This window comes from Caretta caretta, chromosome 3, assembly GCF_965140235.1.
Source record: "Caretta caretta isolate rCarCar2 chromosome 3, rCarCar1.hap1, whole genome shotgun sequence".
NCBI classification, from domain to species: Eukaryota; Metazoa; Chordata; order Testudines; family Cheloniidae; genus Caretta; species Caretta caretta.
In genome coordinates, this window is record NC_134208.1 from 193,418,871 (window position 1) to 193,442,496 (window position 23,626).

Below are 23,626 nucleotides of genomic sequence, written 5' to 3' on the forward strand. Positions count from 1 at the left end.
TGCAGGGAAGTGTGGGGAAACCTGCATTGTTTCTCCTGTGTTCTACCTATATTTTTTTCTAGAGAAACTCATTTTCTGATCTCCATCTAACATCTTTCACAAACACAAGAAAAATGTCACCTAAATCACATTAGTACAGCTGTATTAGATCTTCTCTTCATTCTACCTATACGTTTATAAAAATATTTTATTAAACCAGTTTGATTTTATTGTTAAAATGAAAACTGTTTGGGATTTTTGGCAACAAATGGTATTTAGTATTTCCAGTCTAATGGTAGCCTTTGTACTTTTTTCTTTACTGTATTTTATACTACGAAATTCTTATTAGGTCAGCATCGTACCTTCCAGGACTTCAGAAAGTCCTGCTCTGGAGTCTGATCCTATGTACCTTGTATCAGTAGTTCTTTTGATTCTTTGCTGTTACACATGTGAGTAAAGGCTGCAAGATCTGGCTCTGGGAATTACATGGTTTTGGAGTTTTATAGTTTAAGAGTTTCATTTTGTTAATATTCACATTTATTTATAACACCCTTTTAAAAATACTATTTATGTGTCTGTTTCATTAAAAATATGGTCACGTTAATGTAATCCAATATGAAATTTAGGTCTTGATTTGAGATGAACTGAACACAACACAACTCCAGTTGAAGTCAATACAGTTGGTGTTTCAAGTCCTTATTTATATAAATTGTATTTCCTAGAAAGTCCAAGCTTTTGATTATTTTAAGTAAATTTTGATATGTATTAGTACATTGGGCATGGTGTTTGGTTTGAGATGCTTCCTGCTGAAAGGAGCTAGAAATGCCTTCATAAGGATGTGGAGACACTATTTCTTCTTGAGGTAAGCTGTGTTCTAAGGACAGTCCCAATAATACAGACTTTTAAAAAAAATTCTTCTTTTTTTTTTTTTAATTTCTGAATATTCTGGTTTCTGTTTGCAATAAACAGGGCTTTGAAAATATATTTACACTACTGATTTGTAAATGCTTTTCCTGCCCTATATTCTTCAGAATTTATAGAAGGAGTCTCCCAGTTCAGTGTCAAAGGGGATAAGGAACAGAAGTTGAGGTGTAAGTACTTCGATTTTTATGACAGCTTTTCTGATATTTTTCAGATGTAGTTTGCTTTTAACAAAACATTGGGAATCACTTTTTCCTCCTGGGGTGCATGTTCTCTGACAGAAGTCTACATCAGGCAGGACAGGTGGAGACTATCTTGAAGGAGTTGGGACTCCGTACCTGTTGAGGTCACTGGCACCTTCACAAAAAGGCCTGACCATGCTGCTTCTATAGCATTGTTCCATTCCGTACTGAATGAGCAAAACTAAGTCCACATCCTTTTTAGATTAAAGGAATTATGAGTAAGGCACATCATTTTGCTTTTGACAGTATGGAAATCATTTGATTTTTGCTTATACAATAAAACAAAGAAATACTAAACTGTTCCTGCAAAATTTTGACAATGTATCTTTCAGAAGCATAATGTGGTCAACCCTTTGCTTTTTCTTTCAATCCTTATTGCAATAACTGAGATATAATATGAATGTAGAAAGGAAAGTTGTTACCACGAAATATTAAAAAAACAACATTTCCCCCATCCCAGATTTAGACCATTTTCAAATGGCTTGCTGTAAACTGACCAGTTGGGGTGTTGATTAGCCATGCCACAGAAGGCCATAGTTTTGTCTCTAATGTGAGTGGCCCAGCTTATGATGCACTTCTTGTTTGCTGAATTTTTTGTTGTTTACTTAATGTTGTCAGTGTTAATGGAATACTTTTACACTCAGGGCTTGTCTGCATTTCAAACATTGCACTTCAGTGTAGACACTACCTATTCTGACAGGAGGGATGCTCCCATCGGCTTAGGTAATCCACTCCCCTGAGAGGCGGTAGCTAGGTCGACAGGAGAATTCTTCTGGTGACCTAGCATTGTCTACACAGGGACTTAGGTTGGCTTAGCCACACTGGTCAGAAGAGTGACTTTTTCACACCCCTGACCAACGTAGTTAAACCAACCTAATTTTGTTAAAAATCTCTCATACTAAAGGGTTAAATAAATTATAGTAGAATTGTTGACTGTCCTGTGTCTGATATAGTAGAATCCTTGTCTCCCAGGATTTATAAATTCATGACTTAAAAATCAATGTGACTACAGAAAACAATGCAAAACCTTTTTTCTCAGTTGTGCATATAAAATACATAGTTATGTATCTGCCCTCTGAGAAGTGTTCAGTCTAGTTAAAATTTTTGTTGGCAGGTCATATTTACTATTGAATTTTCCTTTAACTCATTTTCTGCAGTTGCTTTCCGGATTTATGATATGGACAAAGATGGCTATATCTCCAATGGGGAGCTCTTCCAAGTGCTGAAGATGATGGTTGGGAACAATCTCAAAGACACTCAGTTACAGCAAATTGTAGACAAAACCATAATTAATGCAGATAAGGATGGTGATGGAAGAATATCCTTTGAAGAGTTCTGTGCTGTAAGTATTCTTTAGGGAAAGATGTTGATATTTAGATTTACTAAAATTATATCTAAAATACAGTTTGACCTAGAGACTGGTTTTGCCACAATTACATTTAAAATAAGACCGTTGTTGTTGTCTTACAGTAAGTAAAATTAATAATAAAATAACTGACTACATTATTCAGGATTCAGATGTTTCAATTTGACCTGCCTATAGAAAATATTATCAAAATATTGTGCTGCTAATACAGTGGATTAATTTTTGCATCCTTTTTGTTGAGATGTATAAAAACAATTGAAAACTACCCAGGCCTGTAATTGCTGTATGGCAAAAGTGAACTTCTAGATCAGCAGTTCTCAAACTGGGTTGGGACCCTAAAGTTGGTCGTGACCCCATTTTAATGGAGTTGCCAGGGCTGGCTTAGACTTGCTGGGGCACAGAGCTGAAGCCTGAGGGCTTCAGGGCTCAGGTTAAAGCCCCCCTGCCTGGGGCTGATGTCTTTGGGCTTCAGCTTTGGCCCCCCTGCCTGAAGTGGTGGGGCTCGGGCTTTGACTCCTCCTCCCCCCAGGGCAGCAGGGCTTGGGTAGGCTCAGGCTTCTGTCCCCCCTCCTGCTGTCATGTAATGCATCCAGGGAAGTGAGCTGTAGCTCACGAAAGCTTATGCTCAAATAAATTTTAGTCTCTAAGGTGCCACAAGTCCTCCTTTTCTTTTTGCGGATACAGACTAACACGGCTGCTACTCTGAAACCTGTAATAATTTTTGTTGTCAGAAGTGGGTCGTGGTGCAATAACGTTTGAGAACCCCTGTTATAGATTGAGGAACCAGAAACAGGAGCCTTGGATTCCAGGCTTTCAAATGGTAGAAAATAGTGGTTCCTGAACCATATTTGCAGACCATTAATGGTCCATGGAAATAGACTGTCCTTGTTTTGAGCAGCAAAATTCATTAAAAGTAAATTTAAAATACCCAATACATTTCTATAATTGCTTTTTCATCTAAACAGTTGTTTTAGTAGCCACAGAGACAGTCCGTGATCATGGATGGGAAGGGTATGTGTTGGATGTGGTGTATGTGTTGAGTGGAGATCTTTACAAAAACGAATGAATGGAAGAGGTACTTCGACATCTTTGAGAGTCTCTTTCATGGAGTTTAAGGCCAGAAGGGACTACCAGATGATCTAGTCTGGCCTTCTGTATATCCCAGGCCATGACCCACAGACTAAACACCACAGTCAAAATAAGATCAAAGTAATACATCCCACAGGAGACCAGAGTGTTATGTGCTACAGGCTGAGAAGAGGAGGGACCAAGATGCAACAGTGCTCAAGGCCTCTGCAATGTCAGGGAAATGATCAAGTGAGATATATCCAGATAATCCTGGCAAGTGCCACACCCATATCCTGCAAAGGTGAAAAACCCATAAGGTCACTGCCAATCTGACACGGGGTGAAATTTCTTCACATCTCCTTAGTTAGACTCTGAGTATGTGAACGAGAATCAGCCAGCCAAGCACCTGAGGGAGAGAATGCTTTTGTTAAAAATGTCACAATTGAAGGGGTGGATGGAAATAATCATCAGAATAACATGATTTTGTGGGATAGATACTTCATGTCCTGCAAGAGCTGGCAGTGTTATCTGTTTACTTGGTTGGACCAATATAAATGCATTGAGGACCAATAAACTATTCTAAGCACTGGTCCTATAAAGTGATAAAAAGAAAAATAATTAATAGACGTTAGAATTTTAAAATTGATTTAATATAAAGCTGCAGTGTATTTGAATTATCGTGTGTCTGATAATCATACGTTTGTAATTGGGGATTTTTATGCATATAACATACTCAACCACGAGATTGACTTAACATGAGAATTTATATTTTTCTTAAAAGGAAAGTAGCAAATGATGCATTGAAATACAAGTGCTTTTTATAAAATATCAAATGATCACACATGACGGTAAATATGTATGTGTATCTTGATTTTATTATATTTAAATTGATGAGTATGGAAGCATGTAAATCTGGATAGCTTGATATACAATGAAAAAAGTATTAAGCACATATATGCTCTTTGTATGAGGTTATAGCTTCAGTTCAATACAAACCATTCATTCTTCATTAAGTGTGGTGTACGTGTTGAGTGCAGATTTTGAAAAAACATCCTTTTCTCTTATAGCACTTGGAAACTTTCTTAAAGGATTAAAATCTCAATTTTTCATGCTCCTTTAATTAAGAAATGGCCACATGGAATTTTTACCAAACTTAAAATATACAATTTTTGTGTTCTGACTAGGACCAGCATTGGAAATATAAGGAGTACATTTTCTGGTCATTTATATGCATTAGTAAACAAGAGCTTAGAATGAATTTCCTTCTCAAGCGTGACTACAGCGGTACTGCCAGTACACGTTTAAATAGGTGATGTCTTTGTTGTCCCCTAACCTTTTTCACACTTTTATCCTCTCGTTCTCTGCTCTCCCATTGTCTGTCCATTGTCCTCAGCATTTCTTTTACAGTGTTTCTGCCCAGTTCCCCTCTGCTTTTTGTTCTCTCTCTCCTTTCGTTAGTTTCCAGTATGTGTGGGTTTCTTCCACGTTTGTTTGTTCTGCTCCATACCTCACCCATTCCTTTCATCCCACCTCTCTCCATCTCTGCCTCCCCTTATGCCGTTGTTCTTTGATTTCCCCTCATTGATTTTTTTCTCTCACGTTTTGTTGATTTTGATGCATCCTTTACCTCCATGATCATTTTTCTTTGAATGTCTTTCCCTTGTTTCAGCTGCACACCTTTCCCCACTTTTCCTTTGCACACCCATTCCTCCCCTGCCTCCTTGTTTTTGCATCTTCCCTTAGTTTTCTGAACATGTGTATCCTGCTGTTTTTGGAAGTTCCCAAACACTTTTTGGATGCTCCCCATATTTTTTGTGCACGCCCTTTCTTTTACCAGGGATGTGGGTGGGCTTCCCCAAGCTCCTGGTTCCTCATGTTGACTTCACAGGTTTAATTTTCAGGCCATGAGAGTTTTCCTATTCGAGGAGGCTTGTGTGTATGAAAATCATAGCTGATAAATTAATTCAGAGGTCAGTATAAGCGGATCTAAGAGGGAATAAGCTGGTATGATTTATTCTCTCTTCTGGCTCCCTCACTGTGTGAGTTGCACTAACCTAGATTCTGTTACATGTAACCTACTTGCCATAACTTACACCCCATTATATGTTACTTGTGAACTTGGCCTACTCAGTCTATGGGAGTGTAAGCTGGCGTGGAAAGGCCAGAAAAGAGGCGTGCAGCAGAAAAAGCAACTGACTGGAGGTAGCAAGTTGCTAAGAGGATGCAAGTAGAAGTATGTTTATGTGGTGTGCTATTTAATGTCATTTTACTAATTCTCAGTTCTCTTAACTTTAAATGTTTTTCATTCCCATTTCAGGTTGTAGGGGGCCTAGATATCCACAAAAAGATGGTGGTAGATGTGTGACTCTTTTTAGGGCACCACCCAACACTTTTGCTTTCTTCTCCATCTCTGAAGATCTGCTCAAGACGTCCAGCAACGCTCTCTGTGTATTTAAATGGAAGTATTTTTCTCTGTGAAGCCACATTTTCCAACATGAGCCTCATGAAGCCAACTAAGTGTTATTGAACTTTATTCTCTCAATAACTCAGTGTAGCACTTTAAAGTCTGAAGGACAGCAAGATGGAAAGAGCATATCAGTGTGGTGGAGAAAGGGAAGGGGTTGGCTTTTTAATTTATTTTTCTTCATCTTTTATAACAAGGAAATATCTATCTATATATATATGTGTGTCTATTTATATATAGATATATATGTAGCTTTCTATATGTAGTAGTTAGATGGGCTTTAATTTAATATACTTGATTCAGAAACAAAACTAGAGTACAAAGTGCCAAGCAGAACATTAACAGTTCAATATATGGATATACATCCTTACTTTTATTTCACACAGTTTTATATATATATAATAGAAGAATGTAAAAATTTAACAGGGTGTTAGGTCAACTGTTTTCCTTTTCCTGTGGCTGTTCAGATGTTTCTATATATTGACTGGCTGACAAAGCATTGCTTCCTGTTAATTAACCTTAATTACATTTTTGTAACACAGGAGACTAAGTTTATTTATACCTGTTAATATATTACCAGGGACTGTCTCTCTTTGCTAAATAACTTGTAGTACAGCTAAGCTTAATAGTATGAGAAAATATAGTTTAATGCTAATGCCAAGAACTAGTCCTTGTATGCATATAGTACTTGCAGCACGCTTATATGGTCACTTCATTCTGTCACCTACTAACTGGGAGCAGTTGCATCTATTAAATAGCCCTAAGAATATATAAATCAGCTGTGAGATTCATTTCAGATACAACAGCTGAAGATGTTTGATGCATTCATGATTTCTCTTGCACTTAGCGTAATGAAATTTAGGATTGATATAATTGTGCAGGATTCCCATTTACTCATTTTATACATTGCTTAGTGAAATTATAAAATGTTTCTTGCCACTAAATTTGTTTCAACCATAACAGCTTCCCCTCTGCATTTAAAAAAGTACTACAGGTAGCATAAATAACTGGTCATATTTTATATATCTCTCTATATTTATAGAGATATATATGTATATAGGATTCATACGGGGGGGAATCTTGTTAACCTATGCCATAGAGAAGGAGGAAAACTTCACATTATCTAAATTTATCTCTTCCTCTTCTCCAGTCCTTCAATTGGAGAATTCTTTTTTTTCCCCCCTAGATTTGTCCATATCATGATTTCTAATGGATGGTAACTTGATATATTTGTGTGATATAAAAGTAGCGAGCCATGTTTTACAACTTTATATCATCCCTTCCCTTTTCTGCAATGGTACTATTGGCTGGAAGAAAAACACATTTACTAGATTTTTAGGATAGTACATCTTTGCTGTATAGCAGTTTTTCTATTAAAAAATGTTTTATAATCAACAGTGGAAAGGACAGGTTGTATGAACCTACTTAAATGGAGCACCTGTCTGCCATAGCTGTTCCTTCAACTGAGTGCTGCACATCATGGGCTCTGTCTGTGAGAGAGAAATCCAGGTGCTTGGTGTCCTTGCATGACATGAAGTTTTGCATGTAGATCGAATTGAAATGTTCCTCTTGTTTACATAATTTGCATAATTTAAAAAGATAATGTTGCCAAACTTTGGTAAATGTTAATGTTCAAACAGAAAATCTCCACTACATGTAACTTTCTTCCTCTGGATCAGTACGTGGCTTATAATCCCAGCCAGTGGTTGTATCTGTTCCATTGTCAACTGCCATGTGCTCTGCTTCAAGGGGGAACTAGTCTTTTGTGAATTTTTTGTACATAAGTATTTGTTACAAACATTTTAGCAAATGCTTTCTATTTCTCTTACTTGCTTGTGCATATCTTGGCTGGCGTTCTAGCAAATAGTGCTGTTGTTATTTCCTTATCGGGGGGATAAGGGGTTTTTTTTAGTTTGTGTGGGGAAAACGATTTATGTTGAATGTTTAGTTTTTCCTCTGCATGCTACATCATATGTTGTGGGAACTATAGAACCTTCATACTATATGAATAAAAAAATAAAATATTTGAACCTTGCCATCGGGTCCTAAATGTTTCTGTTGAGCTTCATGTCAGGCAGCTTTACTTTACACTTTTAAAAATGAATGTTGCAGAACTAATTCCATAGTTTCTGTTAGTTTAAAGAAATTGGGTACTCCGCGCTATAAAATTCCTATTGAAAGTTGTGTGCATTAGAAGATGCCAGCTGTTAGTGGGGACATTGCCAGTCTCCCATTTGCAGTGTTTCAGAGCCACCTTCTCTTTGTTACTGGGGCACATGATTTTATAAAGGTTATTTTTCTCCTATATGCTCATCTGCCAATCCAGAGGACAAGAGAGAGACAAGGTGGGTGAGGTGACATCTTTTATTGGACCAACTTCTGTTGGGGAGAGAGAAGCTTTCGAGCCACACAGAACTCTGTCTCATAGGACCCACCTGCCGTCATGGAGACAGCTCAACTAGCTCAAACGTTTTTTGGCGGTAAAAGGAAGCTCTAACTTAAATGCAAGGATGACAGGCATTTTGGAATGATCTTTGTCCTCGGAGGCAGGTGCACTATTCTCTGAAGAAAGCAGAGGGAAAACACAATTGTCTGGTTTCTAAGTACTGAAAAACACTCCTAGTCTGGAAGCCCTTTTATTTCAACCAAAGCCTGTTTATTTCATTGCTTTTGATGTCCCACTTGGCTAGCCCAGTGTGGGGGGAGGAGGAGCGTTTTGTCCTTCAGTGTAGCACCCAATGCTAGCTTTACAGTAGCTTCCATTCAGTGCACAGTTACCTCAGGAAAACTCCTGTGCAACGTAGCTATTCTTTCTGCTGCTCTCAAAGTTGGTGTGTAAAATGGCAGGACTAAATTAGTCTATCATAATGCTTTCTTCCCCTTTAACTAGCCCTCATTAATTTGGGGCAAAGATGTCTGAGCCCTTCGCAAAAAAGCAGTACCGGTACTAATGCATATACAAGACAAAGTTCCAGGACAGACAGGATTGGGATGAAGTTTGACAACACAAGCCAATCTTCCGACTAACTTTAAATCACAACTCACCTAGATATTTTAACTATTAGTAGAGGGGGGAACCCTTAGTACAAGTTTGGTAGTGTTTTGGGCATGTGATAAATGGGAGCAGGTGCCTGAAGTGCAAGAATGTGCCTTTACAGAGGTGCACACATATGCTACTAAACTATTCAACAGGTTACAGCGGTTCATTTCTCTAAACATGCAGCCGTATTAACACCCCCAGCAGAAGGCTTCATATGATTGAAAACTGCCCCTCTAGTTGAAATTTTTGAGGGGAAATCTGCTGCTGTATTGATGTTGATGTGCTGAGCACCAGCAACTCTGCATACGCTCCGTACCACGTCAAGCAGCATTTACTGAACTAGAACCTTGTCCAGTAGATAGGTTCACTGCTTTACTTAAATTGAGCTGGTTCAATAGTACAAGATTCAGGCAGGTACATATATCGCGCTGTCCTTGCATTCAGAAGGATGGTATAGGCCTGAAATTCCATTTTAAAATGTGTAAACTTGAACGTGGAAGTGGGGTCTTTTTAGGATGCTCCATTTAATAGAAATCTCCCTTCATAACAAGTGACCTGTTTACATTAGGAAAGTATTTAGTATGCTTAAAGTGGAGGAATTTGGCTGGTTCATTGTTACTGGTAGCACTACGTTTGAAGTTTGCCTGACATCTTCCCCATATAAGACTGTAGCTTCTGTTGTTTATATCTTTTCAACCCAAACAGCTGAAGTTTGGCAAATTGCAATGGAATCATTTTGGAAGGTTTCGTGCAAAATGGTTCTGCTGGTTTTGAGAACAAAGTTAGGGAAAAATACATTTCTCCCATATTTAAAATGGTTTTAGAATTTCTTTGAGAAGCCCTTGTACCCCCCCATACCTTGAGAATGGAACTGAAATTTGACCAAGTTCTAAGCCTCTGAAAAATCTGTTTTCACATGGTCAGAGTGAAGCAGCTAAAATCTTACCTGCACCCAGCATGCTCTATTTCACTGCTCCAACTGCTGACTACACTAGGCTGCAGGGGGGAAGCCACTTGCTTGGCAGCTGTGGACTAGGGTAGTTCACAAACTTTTTGTATGGGTGACCCCTTTGACACCTCCCCATCTAAATTAAACCACTATTTTATATTTAACACTACTTTAAATGCTAAATTAATAACCCTATTTAAAATGAATGTATCTTTTCTCACAGCTTTTAAATTAAAGATTGAATTATTAGCAGAAAAGTTATATTTTTAAATATTTACTGCTTAATACCAGGAGGTATGTGAAGAAACTGTCTATTGCTTTTCACAGCAGAATTGCTCGCTAGCTGGGAGGCAGTGAAAAGTGGTATTAACATACAAATATCACTTCACAGTAGACTGACTAGCACCCCATTGCCACTCTTACTTCTGTGGTGATGCTGGCAGCATGCGCTGCCTTCAGAGTTGAGTGACCGCACAGTGCTGGCTGCTGGCCAGGCACCCAGCTCTGAAGGCAGCACCGTTGCAGCAACAGCCAAAACTGCAGAAGGTATTTAAATATATTTTATAGCAGATGCTCTGTTTCATGCATGTACTTGCAACCCATGTAAAACCTCCATGACCCCTGAGCTAAGGAATGTAACAGGGAACCCCCTATCCAATGCTCTCAGTGATGCCCCTACTGGTGTCCAGGTAGGGTAGCAGAGGAAGCCACCTTATGCAAATACAGAAGGGATGAGTCAAGCCAGGGGGAAGGAAAGGACTGGGCTGGGGTGAAAAGCTAGGAGTGGGTGATCTATCTAAAGGTTCCAACCCTGTTGATGGCCTGGTGTAGGAGTTAATATACTGCCTTTAAAAAAAATTAAAATTGTATTAAACATGAGTTAAAGCCAAGCACTCAAGTTAGGAAATTCAATAATTAAGCTTACTACCACATATGTCCTGGTGGTCCCAGTGAGGAGGAGCTTTCCTGCACTGTTGTGAGTCCCAGGAGATTGCTGGGCCCACCTGTGCCCCATTTTACCCCACTGCCTCTATTGTAGTAGCTGGAATTTCCCCCCACATCTTAAACCAAGCTCCTAAACTTAATCATCAGAAGGGTCTACTCTTGCTGCCTTAGTCCTTTAATCTGTATTATGGGTATAGAGCCCCCTCACCGTTGTGAAAATAAGTTGTTTGTGAAGCACTCAATACTATAGCAAAAAGCTGATGACAAAATTGTCTTTGGAGCCAGGATTGAATAGGATGCAGTAAATAAGGCTGGGGGTCCGACAGTGAACAGTGAGGAAACAAGTTATTGAATAGCTGCTCAATCAGACCCATTCATCATGTGCACTGAGGAAGGAGTTCTGTGAAAAAAAAAAAATTGTGATGTAATTGAAGGTGCGATGTCATGCTTACTCACCCAAAGGGGGCAAATTAAGGTAAGTAAACAATCTCATTCTATTCAGTCATGAGTTTTTCTGTGCCCTTTATTTTAATTCTTCCCTAAACACACCCCAATTCTGCCATATTCTTTATTGTACAGGTGTATTTTCCATCCTCTTCCTTAAATCACCTTTTCTTTGACTGCAACTGCACACTGGTGTCTTCATTAAGATGTCTACATCACCTGCATTGCTTTCCTGCATTGATAGTTTAGCATTCTGGAAGGTTCATGAGTAGTTTGTTTTCCCTGCAATGTATATTACTTTGCATTTACTGACACTGAACTTCATCCATCATTACATTTTCACCTAGCTTGGTCAAATGGCTCAACTTCTTCTGGTCCTGACTAATTTAAATAACATCTAAACTTTGCTTCTTCACTACTTATGTTCACTGTATAAATAATTGTTTGGAAACATAAGTACATAGAGAACCACAGGCCTTGCAGCTGTTGTGCTTTTGCTATAAAAACAGATTAAATGGTCACTTATCTCCTAAACAGTTTTTGGATCCCTGGCACTATTTTGTCTTTCACCTTACGAGAAACTTATTGTCAGTAGCCTCTGAGGAACCTTCTCAAAAGCTATTTTCCTTTGTACATATCATGCTGGTTAATCTCATGATTTTCCAGATGGCAGATTTAGTTGAAATGATAATTACAAGTAAAATGTGTGAAGTACATATGGAAGACTTACTAGTCTATGATTTCCTCACATATTGCCAGAGCTTTTTTTAAGTACAGGCACAACATAGCTATTACTCCAGAAGCTTGGAAAGTAACCATCTTTAAATAAGATTTATGAACAACTCAGCCATTTCATATCTAAGCTCCTTCAGAAATCTCAGATGTATACCATGTGGGCCTGGTGCCTGCTTTTTAATGCATCAATTTGTTCAAGTACTTGACACTTCCATCTGAGAGTGCATCTTCACCACAAAGAAAATGTCCCTGCCCATTGTCATCTTGAGTAATGACTTAAGTCAAAGAAAGCCTAACCACTGGACTCAAGGTGGATGACAATATCCAGCAAGGGATGTGTCTGTGGAAAACTCTACTTTTCCTGTTCCAAAACATAACTAGGGACACTAAACACTTGAGCTATTAACCATTTCTGTACAGTATCTTATATCATGTTCTGTGATATGTATACCAGGGGTCTCAAACACAGAGGCCACATTTGCTGCAGGCTGCCAAGCTTTCACCTGCCACCCCTCCAGCATGCCACATCCCTGCTCCTCTGCCTACCTCCAGGCACTTCCCACCACCAAAGAGCTGTTTGGCAGCACTTAGCTCTTTCCAGGAGCAGGGAGCTGCATGCTCAGGGGAGGAGGTGGAGAAGAGGCGGGGCAGGGATTTGGGAAAAGGGTTGGAATGGGGGGTGGGAAGAGACAGGGCAGGGCCTCATAGAAGGGGTGGAGTGGAGGCAGGGTGTCAGTGATGCAGCTCTTGGGCCACTGTACTAGTCCTCATGTGGCCCTTGTGGTGATTTGAGATTCCTGATGTATACTATACAAAGTATCATGACAAGATTTTGGTCTGCAGCTCAGATATGTACAGGCCCTGCTTCCCCCTCCTCTAGGAATTTTATAAATAAATCACCAAAGGTGACATACAATCAAGTGAGTCAGACTGTTGCCACTGGTCGAAGAACTAAGTTTACACAATTTAAGAAATCTGAATGCATGAGTTTACAATGCTTCCTAACCAGTCACTTTCTTCAGAAACCAACGGTCCTGTTCATCAGTATGCTTGCTTTAAGTGAAAGATACAATCAAATTAACCATACTTTTGATTAGTGATAAAGCATTAATATTTAATGAACATACAAGGGTTTTGTTAAATTACTTAAATATTTTGTCAAAAGATCAGACATTATGCCTGAATGAAAACAGACTGCAAAAGCAGCCCTATTTTCTTCTAAACTTCCCAATCAAGTTGAAGGAGGCTGAGCACCTGTAAGCTTCATGCAGAACTTGTGTTATTTCTATACACATTAGCTGTGTATTAAGATCTCCAGCCACAATATCTGTATATTGGATACAGAGTCCCAAATTAGAGTCCTGGGTCTTAGAATCTTTCAGCTGCTCTGCTTGCCACAGCTCTAATATTGCCATAGACTTTTGATGGAGGGCTTCCTGCAGAGAAGACAGACACATTATTATAAAATGCTATTGACAGATAACCATTAGTACAAACTCTGCTGTAAGATTAAGGCTGCTTTTGAAAGCTCAAGCTGTCTGCATTACTGCCAATGCAATTTTCCCTGACTGACGAGGCTCCAAAAGAAATCATCAGCTTGTCAGCAGATTATTAAGGATTCAATATAAAGGAGGAGATAGTCGCTATGCTTTGGTAAAGCTTTGCAATTAATTGCAAGAAATATAGATTTGTTGTTTACAAGTGATTTTTCTTTAGAAGTCATTCCTAGCTGGAGAGGATTGGCAAATTATCTATTGGACACTAAGCTTGTGCTAACTTTTCATTTAATAACCCGGTACTGTAAGACTTTCAACTCACCTGTTTTAGCTAGTTCTAAACAACAAAAGCCAGAAACGGGAAATGTCACTAGTTAGTGCAGCCCTCTGTGGACGTTCAACACTCCCTTCCCTGCTCTGCTTAAAGCACGAAGTTGGGAGGTACACACGCAGGGAGCAATTTTGCTATCTTTACTCTGCAACAATTGGAGTACCTAGGAGCAGAAGATCTTTCCCCAGCAGTAGCAGTCAAGAATGAGGTGAGTTAATTTAAGAGTTCAGATTTAGAATAATCCTCTGGCAAAAAAAATATTAAGCCCTACTTAAAGCAGCAATGATCGCAGTTTCCCCTTAAATACAGATCTTACAACAAATCAATGTTTTTGCACAAGGGACTGAAGTTACTTAATAGGGCTTACCTAAAATGAGATTGCAAATTGCTGTTCGTGCCATCTTAATATTCTGAAAAGATCCTAAAATATGAATTTTCCTGTAACAAGCAACCAAAACAGTGTTATTTGGGAAAGGTTTTTTCCCTTTAAGCACGTAGTTAATATTATGGTATTCAAGTGAATTTGAGAATCAAGAATCAACACACTAGATCTTTGGCAGCGAAGTACTAGTGAATTCTAGTCTTGCATTATTAATTACAACACTTGTAACAAGGATGATTGAGCTGGTGTGTTCCTTTCACTTCATGCTACCAACAATAGGTGGAATCTCTGTCCCATAGTCTTTTCTGATGCATAATTTATTTCCAAAGATGTTGCGATTAGCTCACAACATTGGAGAGGTCAAGGTTTTGAGTTGTTCTGTGATGAGAGCAGTTGTAACCAAGTTTAGTAGCAGTGACCAGAGGAGAAACTGATCTGGAAGTCCAAGATCCCACTTCCCATTTAAAGAGACTAAGCATCCCAAACAGTGAACAACTCATTGCTATCCTCTACCCTTTTCAATGTAACTTGTGCATGCTCACATTTGTAGATGCAAACTATATATCTGCACTTCCAGCTATCACATGAAGATGCACCTTAATACTCAGACCTTCCCCTGCATTTTATTTAGTGGGTCAACTTGCATCTACAAAAGAGAAGAGACTGAACTGCGCTCCCTCTGGAAGCTTATCCTTTAAAGTCTCCTCAAACATGGAAGCATTAGAACAAGTCCCCATCGACTTCCCTTCACCAGATCATTATACTGGATAGCTCAAATTCAGTCAGAGAGGGAGGCTAATTTGTGCTTCACTTTAAACATGTATTTTCATATTTTGAGCACCTTCCATCTTTATAACCAAAACATGGCTACCTGTCATCTGTACATTCTTTCAAATATCATACCTCTTCACTGATACTGTTTGAGGTTCCTGCAATTTAGGAAGCCTATAATTCTGGGGGACACCATTCAGCTACCATCAGAACATAACTCCCCTATCCATTCAGCTTCCAACCTCCAGTGATGTTGCCTCAGATGCTGATCCTACTATTGGCCCCTAAGGAGCATTCACCTTTCATTACCATGTAGGCCAAGAATTCAAGCACTTTGAAGATGTTAGTATTCATTGGTTTGGAGAGCAAGAATCTTGAATGATCCCCATCATGTAGAACTGTCCCTACATTTACATGCACAACACTGCATTCTGGGTTACTGCACAGAAGGGAAGAATCAATGAAGGATCAAATACAAGTTTTAGGAACCGCACATTGCCTAGAAATTAAATATGAGAAGGAGAGTCTACTTACGAGTCAGCAAGAACTATTCGTGTCCTGGTTACATTTTCTATAGTGAATTTGGTTTTTCCACCTTTTCCCGCTATTCTTCCTATTGCTCTAGAAAGATGATCTCCTTTCAAAGGCTTGACTAAAGCAGAAGGGAAAAAACTGCATTTCATTAGCCAATAGGAATATGTATTTCTATAGCAGCTTTTAGGGTCTTTCAAATCACTTTACAAACAGGAATGAGTTTCAAAATACCTCTATGGTGACAGGGAAACACTATACCGGGATTATTTTATTCACTACAGTGGGACAGCAGCTCACCCCAGACTAGCAGTGTGTCAGAGAGGAGTATTAAAGTGATCTCTGTGTAGGACTAACAGAAATCACTCCTCAAGTGGCTGGGGAACAAGGATCAATTCCTGAGTGAGGTGGGAGAGGATCAAAACAATTAACATGCTCATGTAGAACAGAACTGAAATTAGAAACATCTAGGTTCCTATACCACCCTTATTCCTTTGTATCTGAGCACCTTCCACTAGTGCATTCAGCAACGTAACTAACATCTGTCAGTTGTTGTTCATGCTCTCTCATCCTCTCCCCAGGGGAGAACTACACATGCAGCATAGTGTTTTGTAGTGGTAGGATTTATTTTGTTTGCTGCTCCACTCAGCATTCGATGAGTGGGAGTCAGGTGTGGGGCAGATGGGCCAAAACACCATTACCAGCCCTCAGTCTAAAACCCAGAGCTATGGCATTCCCTAATACACACCCAGAATGTCACTTTTCAAATTCACTACGCACTTCCTCAACTCTTCTTTTGGCAAGGAAAAGGGTAGCTACAGCATTAACTATTTGTCACAAATAAGCGGCAGAGATTAGGAATACAGGCTTTCATAAACCAGATGAGAACTAACCTGACAAGTCTGATATACTGCTTCTAACCCTGAACAAAATTGTTGACGTTTCAGGAGAAAGGCAATTGTGCTACCACCATGAATCTAGCCAATTTTGTACTGCTGTATATAGGAGTAAAAGTGCTCACTCTGCGGGTCAGGAAAGAAATGTATGTCCCCGAGGAGAATTACATGCTTTTTCAAGATTGTGCAGTGTTACCAATTATGTTATCCAACCCTTTTTTCCGCCCCCAGCGTCTTTAAAAAAGACTGACCTCCCACAGCAGTGAACTACACTGGCTGACTACTTACTACAGGAAGCAATATTTCCACTAAATGAATTTAGGACAGGTAAAATCAAGTGAAAGGTGTCACACTTGCCTCTGAATTCAGAATCAGTTTTGCAGTGCTGCTTATTTTTGCTAAATACCTCCATAGCAGATGTCTATTAACCCACACAATGCTTAAAAAATTGCAGCACAGGTCTGCTGATTCTCACGTTCCTATTTAGGCTCTAAACTCCTTGAGACAAGGTCTGTCTTATTTTATACAGCATCAGGCACAGTGCCACTGCTCAAACACTACATGAGCCCAATAATCCTCATGACAAACTAGAATCACCCTACTTTTCAGCTAAGATGTAACAGGGAGTGCTGTAGTGAGGTCTCATTACTAAGACTGCTCCTTTTGCAAAATACACTATAGTAGCGTATTATCATAAATATTTGACAAATTCAGTTATATACTACTGCACAGTATCTGTGATTTATGTTGTTTGCTTATATACACTAAGCTACAAAACAACTCACAATGGATCTCAAGTTCTACTGAATATTCAAAGGCAATTTTCTTTTGGGCAGAGAAGACAATGACACCCGATGCACTATTAAAAGTTTTGCAACAGAAGACACTTACCATCTGTAACTTCAAAAGATTCTAGAAAAAGGTCATCTAACCTGATGAGAGCAAGCGCATCCTAAAATATTAAAAAGATTGTTATAATGCTGCAGAATATAGATAGCAAAATATGTCTAACGATCTGCATCATAAACCTTTTTTTTTTTTTTTTGGAAAGACATAAATAGAACAGATTCACAGAATGACCTCATGTAATGTCTCAAACAGCATCAGGCTAATCCACTGAAGAATTAGTTGGGTGCAGCTTATGTTCCTGTATAAGGAACCCTGAATGAGTTTTAAATACCCGATCACGCTCTCTACACCCAAAACACCAACCTCCCACTGGAATGTGCACGTGCATAGAATCATAGAAAATCACAGAATATCAGGGTTGGAAGTGACCTCAGGAGGTCATCTAGTCCAACCCCCTGCTCAAAGCAGGACCAATCCCCAATTTTTGGCCCAGATCCGTAAATGGCCTCCTCAAGGATTGAGCTCACAACCCTGGGTTTAGCAGGCCAATGCTCAAATCACTGAGTTATCCCTCCCCTAGGACAGTGTATAACCAGAAAAATTAAAATGATGAAGCTGGTCTACAACCCTGAATCAACTCATGATTTACTTTAAGCACCAGCATACCAAGTTTTGTTTAAAAAAAAAAAGGGGAGACCTCTAAAGCTTAGTTTAAAATGCATCAAATGGTCTGATGCTTCTTCAAAAAGTTAACCTTAATAGAAGTATATGATGGATACAAGCAAAATAGCGAATTCAAACAAACATCTATGCAAAAAAAATATATATCACCAGAGATTCAATGTATCCCTTCGGAGTGGTTTTGAAATAAAGTGTTTACATAACACACATCCCTCCAGCTTTACAAAGGCAAGCTTACTGTACCACTGTGTTGGGAAACTAGAGAAAACCTGCCCCATAACCAGCATCCCCATGGCAAGCCTGCACAGAAGCCAAGGATTTTAATCCAGCAGGTTTCTATTATCCCTACTTATATTACAATTTAGACTAGGTGACTTGGACCACCTGGCTGCCGAAGACTCACCTCAACTTGAAATCCAAGAATAAATGCTTTCACAAAGTCAGCTGCTTTCGTTAGAGCACTTACATCTTTTGTCTCTTTACAAGTCTACATGAGAAACAAATTAAGCTGCATGTGAGAAAGAGGTCAGGACTTGAGAAACTCACCTAACAGCTACTAGTCCAAGAACTAAGTCTACTCAGCAGCCTGAAATACACCAGTTCCCCAAGCCAACCCCCTCCTGTCTGATCTACTGCTTGGGTCCAGAGACCCTGGAGTTCTGCTGAATTAACACTGCGCCTTCAATTAATACTGGCCCTCCACCATGGGAATGTGTGTTGCTACCCAGACCACTCAATCAATGCTAGGCAGCCTCTCTCCCCACCAAGTCAGTTTATGTCCAACAGAGTCCTCTGCCAGAATGGGGCGGGACTGAGGTTTTCCTTCTCCTGGAACAAACCCATGCCATCCTCAAACAGAGAGCAGCAAAATGAGAAGCAGGGAGGCACTAGACAGTTTGACAGCCAACAGCAGCAGGCCCTGTCTAAAAGAGTATTGAGAACTTGTATGAATGGAATCCTCGCTTGCATCTCCTTCCAACACAGGGATGTGTGTGTTGGGATTCCTGCCAATCTGTGTTGAGATTCCCGCCAACAGCTGTGTGTGGGGGGAAGCCCACAATTTTGGCCAGAGTGAGATTAATGATTGGACAACTATGAGATTTTACCTAGGGATGTGGTGAATTTTCCATAATTTGAAGTCCTTAGATCAAACTGGATATCTTTCTAAAGATATGCCCTAGATCAAACAGACATTATGAACTTGATACAAATGTTGCTGAGTAGGCTATCCAGAAGGTCAGATTAGATCATAGTGATTCCTTGGGGTCTTATCTACAAATTTATAAGACGTCAGAATGATACACAGAAATGCAGGTCTGGACAAGGAGATAGATAGGACAAGGAGAGGCAGTTTTGTGAGTCAGCAGCATAAAGGAGATAGATACTTGCATGACTTTGACTAACGAAAAATAGGTGACCAACAAGGAAGCCTTGTGTGACCACCACCAAAATTTGGAGAGGAGAAAAAGAGGAGGACCCTCCAAATGAAACACTAGAGGCAGAGTAACGTAGGAGGATAACCACAAAAATTAAGAGCAAACAAAATTTCAAGAGCAATAAATTAGATAGCAAGAAAGTCAGACAACTAGTTGAGGAAGATGAGCGAGGAGAGCCTTGACAAATCTCATGGCTTGAAGTGCATCATTAAAGACTCTGGTGAGAGTGGGAGCTATGTATTCTGGGGGCTTCCTCCCCCTCCCCATCTCCTCCCTCTGAAGCATCAGGGATGGTCATGGCTGGAGATGGGACACTGGACAGGGTGGGCTATGCTCTGAGGTGCACAGAACATTCTCTCTCAGGTAATTAGCTGGATGGTTCTTGCTCACTTGATCAGGACCTAACTGTTCACCATATGAAGGAATTCTCTCCAAGGTGAGACTGGCAACAGCCTTGCAGGTTTTTCCACCTTCCTCTGCAGTATGTGGATGTGAGTCACTTGCCAGGATTATCTGGCCATCTCACTTAATCATTTCTCTGCCACTGTAGAGGCCTCAGACATTAGGACGGACTAAGATGCATCATTCTCTCTCTGTGGCACACAGTAATCGAGGCTCCCGTGGGCTGTAATATTTTGGTCTAACTTTGATTGTGGGGGTTAGTGGGAGTATGCAAGGAGGTGTTAATGGCCTGTCACATAAAGGTCAGACTACACAATCTGGTGGTCCCACCAGGTCTTAAACTTTATATTAGAGTTTAGTGGGCAGAAGCATGACTGGAGAGGGTTTATGATGAAAACAGAAGGAAAGAACCCCACAGAGTGACTACAGGGGAGAGCAAGTCCAGAAATATAGGGGGAGAGATTGGACAATAATTTGACGGTGATATGGATTAAGGTGGGCTTCTTTTTTCCTATTTATATTTTAAGATTGGGGAGACCAAATGATGCTTGTACTGAGCATGGAAAGAATCGAAGTACGTGTTTGGGGAGGGGGGGTGGGGGGTGTTTGAGATTATAAAACAAAAAGGGCTAGGGATACTGGAGCAGGTGGAGGAGGAAAGCAAATCCGAAGTCTCAGTGAGGAGCAGAATGTGCTAGGGGCTGAGGGAGGAGATCATGCTGCATTTTATTCGTGTTTCCTTTGACAGTGGGAGACACCGAATTTAAAAAATAAAAAAAAAATTAAAAAAGGAAAACTGACTGTACATTTTGTATAACATGTCAATATTGTTATCCTCAAGAGGTGATACCAAAAAAGTTAGTAATGCCTTCCTCTAATTGTTCAAGCACATTCCAGAGTCTCAAAAAACAGCAATTTATAAATCTCCAGTTTTCCAAATTCGATATTATGTATATTACACATAAGATCTATGACCAAGTCACAACTGTCAAAAAAACAGAACACTGTCTAAAGACGACATTTGTGCAGGCTTATCTACTGTAAGTCTTGTAGTGAAGACCGTACTCAGAATAAGATTTATTGACAAGGGAAAGAAGTTACCAGTAGCTTCCACATTTCAACCCTTAAATTTGAAAATGTGGCTTTTAAAGATTAATCTGGAACACAGCTTAATAAAAGTATTACAACATGCTATAAATATAGTTACCCACATGTCAGGGGCTTAACAAAAGCTTTAGACACGCTGTTAAAAGTTGTTAAGCTGCATAGGCAGTCAATAAGAATTTTAGTTATGGCTGCAACTATCACTTTCTATATCCCAAGTGACTTGAGCATAGTCCATTAGACAGAAGGAACAGATGCGCTAAGTAATTATGATTGCTTGTCCGCTACGATGAATAAAAGACATTATGAGATTTGGCAGCCCAAAAACATAACTCAAACCATTTACATAACTGTTATACAGTCTTAACTATTTACAAAGGATTGCATTCTGCAATCAAATCTAATGGTTAGAGCTGTTCAAAAACTGATTTTTTTTCCCTCCCTTATGTGATGTCAAATTAGGGATAAACAGCCTCTGGGTCAGTATTGCCAGGGGGTTACTTTTCTCTAAGTTTTATTTATTGCTTTATGAGTAAAGTACTTCAGGACACCTCTGTTAAGTTTTAGTTTGATCCCATATGTTCTACACGGCTCCACTTTAGTTTACTATAGCTAGTAACTGGGATCTAGATAATTAACACGTTTTTGTGCTCCGAACAAATATAAGAGATGCAAAAGATAAGTTTTCTGACTCAGCTGAACTGAGGTGCTGCATGAAAACGGCAGGAAAGAGCTTTCTCCTTACCTTGATTTCTACATTTCTTGTTTTTAAGTTAAATCTGATTTGAAGATGCAGGTGTTCTACAATAGGTGTGAATATTTTCATCCAGTTTTCTTTCAAAGGAGTATATCTGTTTGCTGGTACAGGAATTTTCCTCATTTCATCTTTTCCGCTCTAGAAAGAAAAAAGAAGTTCAAGTAGAACTAACCACTACTATGATCATTCTTGCCAAAAGACAGCCTATCAGAGTGCTCAATCATCAAATCATGCTTTTGCCTTGAAGTCACTACACCAATGAAAGAAAAAAACGTGTTAGGGAAAAATATCAGGGACTCCAAAATACAGAAGGCACAGACTGCCAGAGCAGTGAAAGAAGTTTTATACCAGTATTTTACTTATGATGGATGAGATTAAATACTAATATTTACTGGACACAGGCAGTGCCAAGGAACTGGAGAGTTATTATCAAGTACTTCAACTTTTAAAAAGCTGAAACTTCTTGCTGCAAATGTTTTCCCGTCTACTCCTGCTTAGTTTCCAAACAGTGTTCTTCAGCTCCAAATTAAAAAGCTCACCGTCACTGAAGAAAAAGTGTGCCTGTGGAGATTATTATAAACAATAAACCTGCTATACAGCTAAAGGGACACAGTCCACTGAAAAGTTTCAGAGTAGTAGCCGTGTTGGTCTGTATCCGCAGAAAAAAAAAAAGGAGTACTTGTGGCACCTTAGAGACTAACAAATTTATTTGAGCATAAGCTTTCATGAGCTACAGCTCACTTCACAGGATACATGCCCAACTGCTGTAGCTCATGAAAGCTTATGCTCAAATAAATTTGTTAGTCTCTAAGGGGCCACAAGTCCTCCTTTTCAGTCGACTGAAAAGTCACACTTCTAACTAAAAATGTTTACCTATCATTCCTAATATTATTTTAGCTGAATGATAAAACGTTTGTTTAGTTTTTGCATTGACAGCACAGTACTTACTGGTCTCATTGTTTCCCCTGTATAGTCAATGTCTCATGTTTGTGAGCAGAAAAACCATTACAAAGCTATATAACCGCAAAACCACAGATGTTTGCGGGTGGACCCAAGACCCGGTCTAGTACCTATTACTTTCTGGGGGGGCTTTTTTTTAAAGCTGACTGTCTTTCGAGTTAACAACGCCCCTTTAACACGATAGCTTCAGCCGGCAGGAAGGTGAAAACCATCTCCCCCGCCCCCCACCGTGTGCCCTTATTTACCTTGAGAAAACAACAGGACCAGGGCGACAGGACACCGCTCGAACCTACCTCGCTCATGTTTTAACCGGGCCCCAACCCCGCTACAACCCGGAGCGCTGCGCTGCCACGCGGCGGGAGGACACAGCGGCGTGTCGCTCCATGAGCTCAGCCTACGTGCCGGCGCCCTCGGGCTCCGCACCCCCAGGCCGGGGCACGGAGGGGGCACAGGGGAGCCCCGTCCGCCGCAGCACCCGGCTCGCTGACGGCGAACGGGGCCTCGGCGAGCTCCAGGCAGCGGCTGGTTCGATCCAGTTCAAGCCCCACGGGCAGGGCCTGTCCCCGCCACGGCACCCCCGGAGCCCAGGCCCGGCACGTCCCGGCTCACCCTGAGCGCGTCCCCGCAGACGGGCGGGAAGTGAGGCCTCTTGCTGGGCCAGGGCTGCCCCGTGTCCATGCGGCTCCCGCCGCCGCCGCCGCCGCCGCCCCCATCCAGCTCGGCCGCCCGCCGCTTCCGTTTGCTCCGCTTGGGGACCCTGATGAAGCCCCCAGCCTCCGTCGCGCTCTGGGTCTCTGGGGCCGCGGCGGGGCCGCTCCCTCCGATCCCTTCCTCCGCTGGCCCCTCCATGCAACGCTTCACACGTCCGGACGGAGCC

The 23,626-nt window shown here is 40.4% G+C and overlaps 2 protein-coding genes across 3 annotated transcripts in view; one reads left to right on the forward strand and one right to left on the reverse strand.

Annotated features, from left to right (window-relative positions):
- PPP3R1 (protein phosphatase 3 regulatory subunit B, alpha) overlaps positions 1-8,075 on the forward strand; it is an 83,786-nt gene extending 75,711 nt beyond the window's left edge. For both annotated transcript variants that reach the window (XM_075127209.1, XM_048842731.1), the window contains exons 4-6: positions 1,011-1,070; positions 2,300-2,484; positions 5,894-8,075. In XM_075127209.1, coding sequence (XP_074983310.1) covers positions 1,011-1,070; positions 2,300-2,484; positions 5,894-5,941 — 293 coding nt within the window. In that variant the 3' untranslated portion in view covers positions 5,942-8,075. The remainder of the gene's footprint in view (positions 1-1,010; positions 1,071-2,299; positions 2,485-5,893) is intronic.
- Positions 8,076-13,240: 5,165 nt separating this feature from the next.
- Positions 13,241-23,605, reverse strand: PNO1 (partner of NOB1 homolog). The gene is made up of 7 exons (XM_048842727.2): positions 23,359-23,605; positions 21,778-21,927; positions 18,494-18,577; positions 17,452-17,512; positions 15,668-15,785; positions 14,348-14,418; positions 13,241-13,589 (listed from the first exon to the last, which is right to left on the reverse strand). Exons 1-7 carry the CDS (start codon positions 23,596-23,598, stop codon positions 13,522-13,524), a joined length of 792 nt encoding a protein of 263 aa, XP_048698684.2. The 5' UTR covers positions 23,599-23,605; the 3' UTR covers positions 13,241-13,521.
- Between the last annotated feature and the right edge of the window lie 21 nt (positions 23,606-23,626).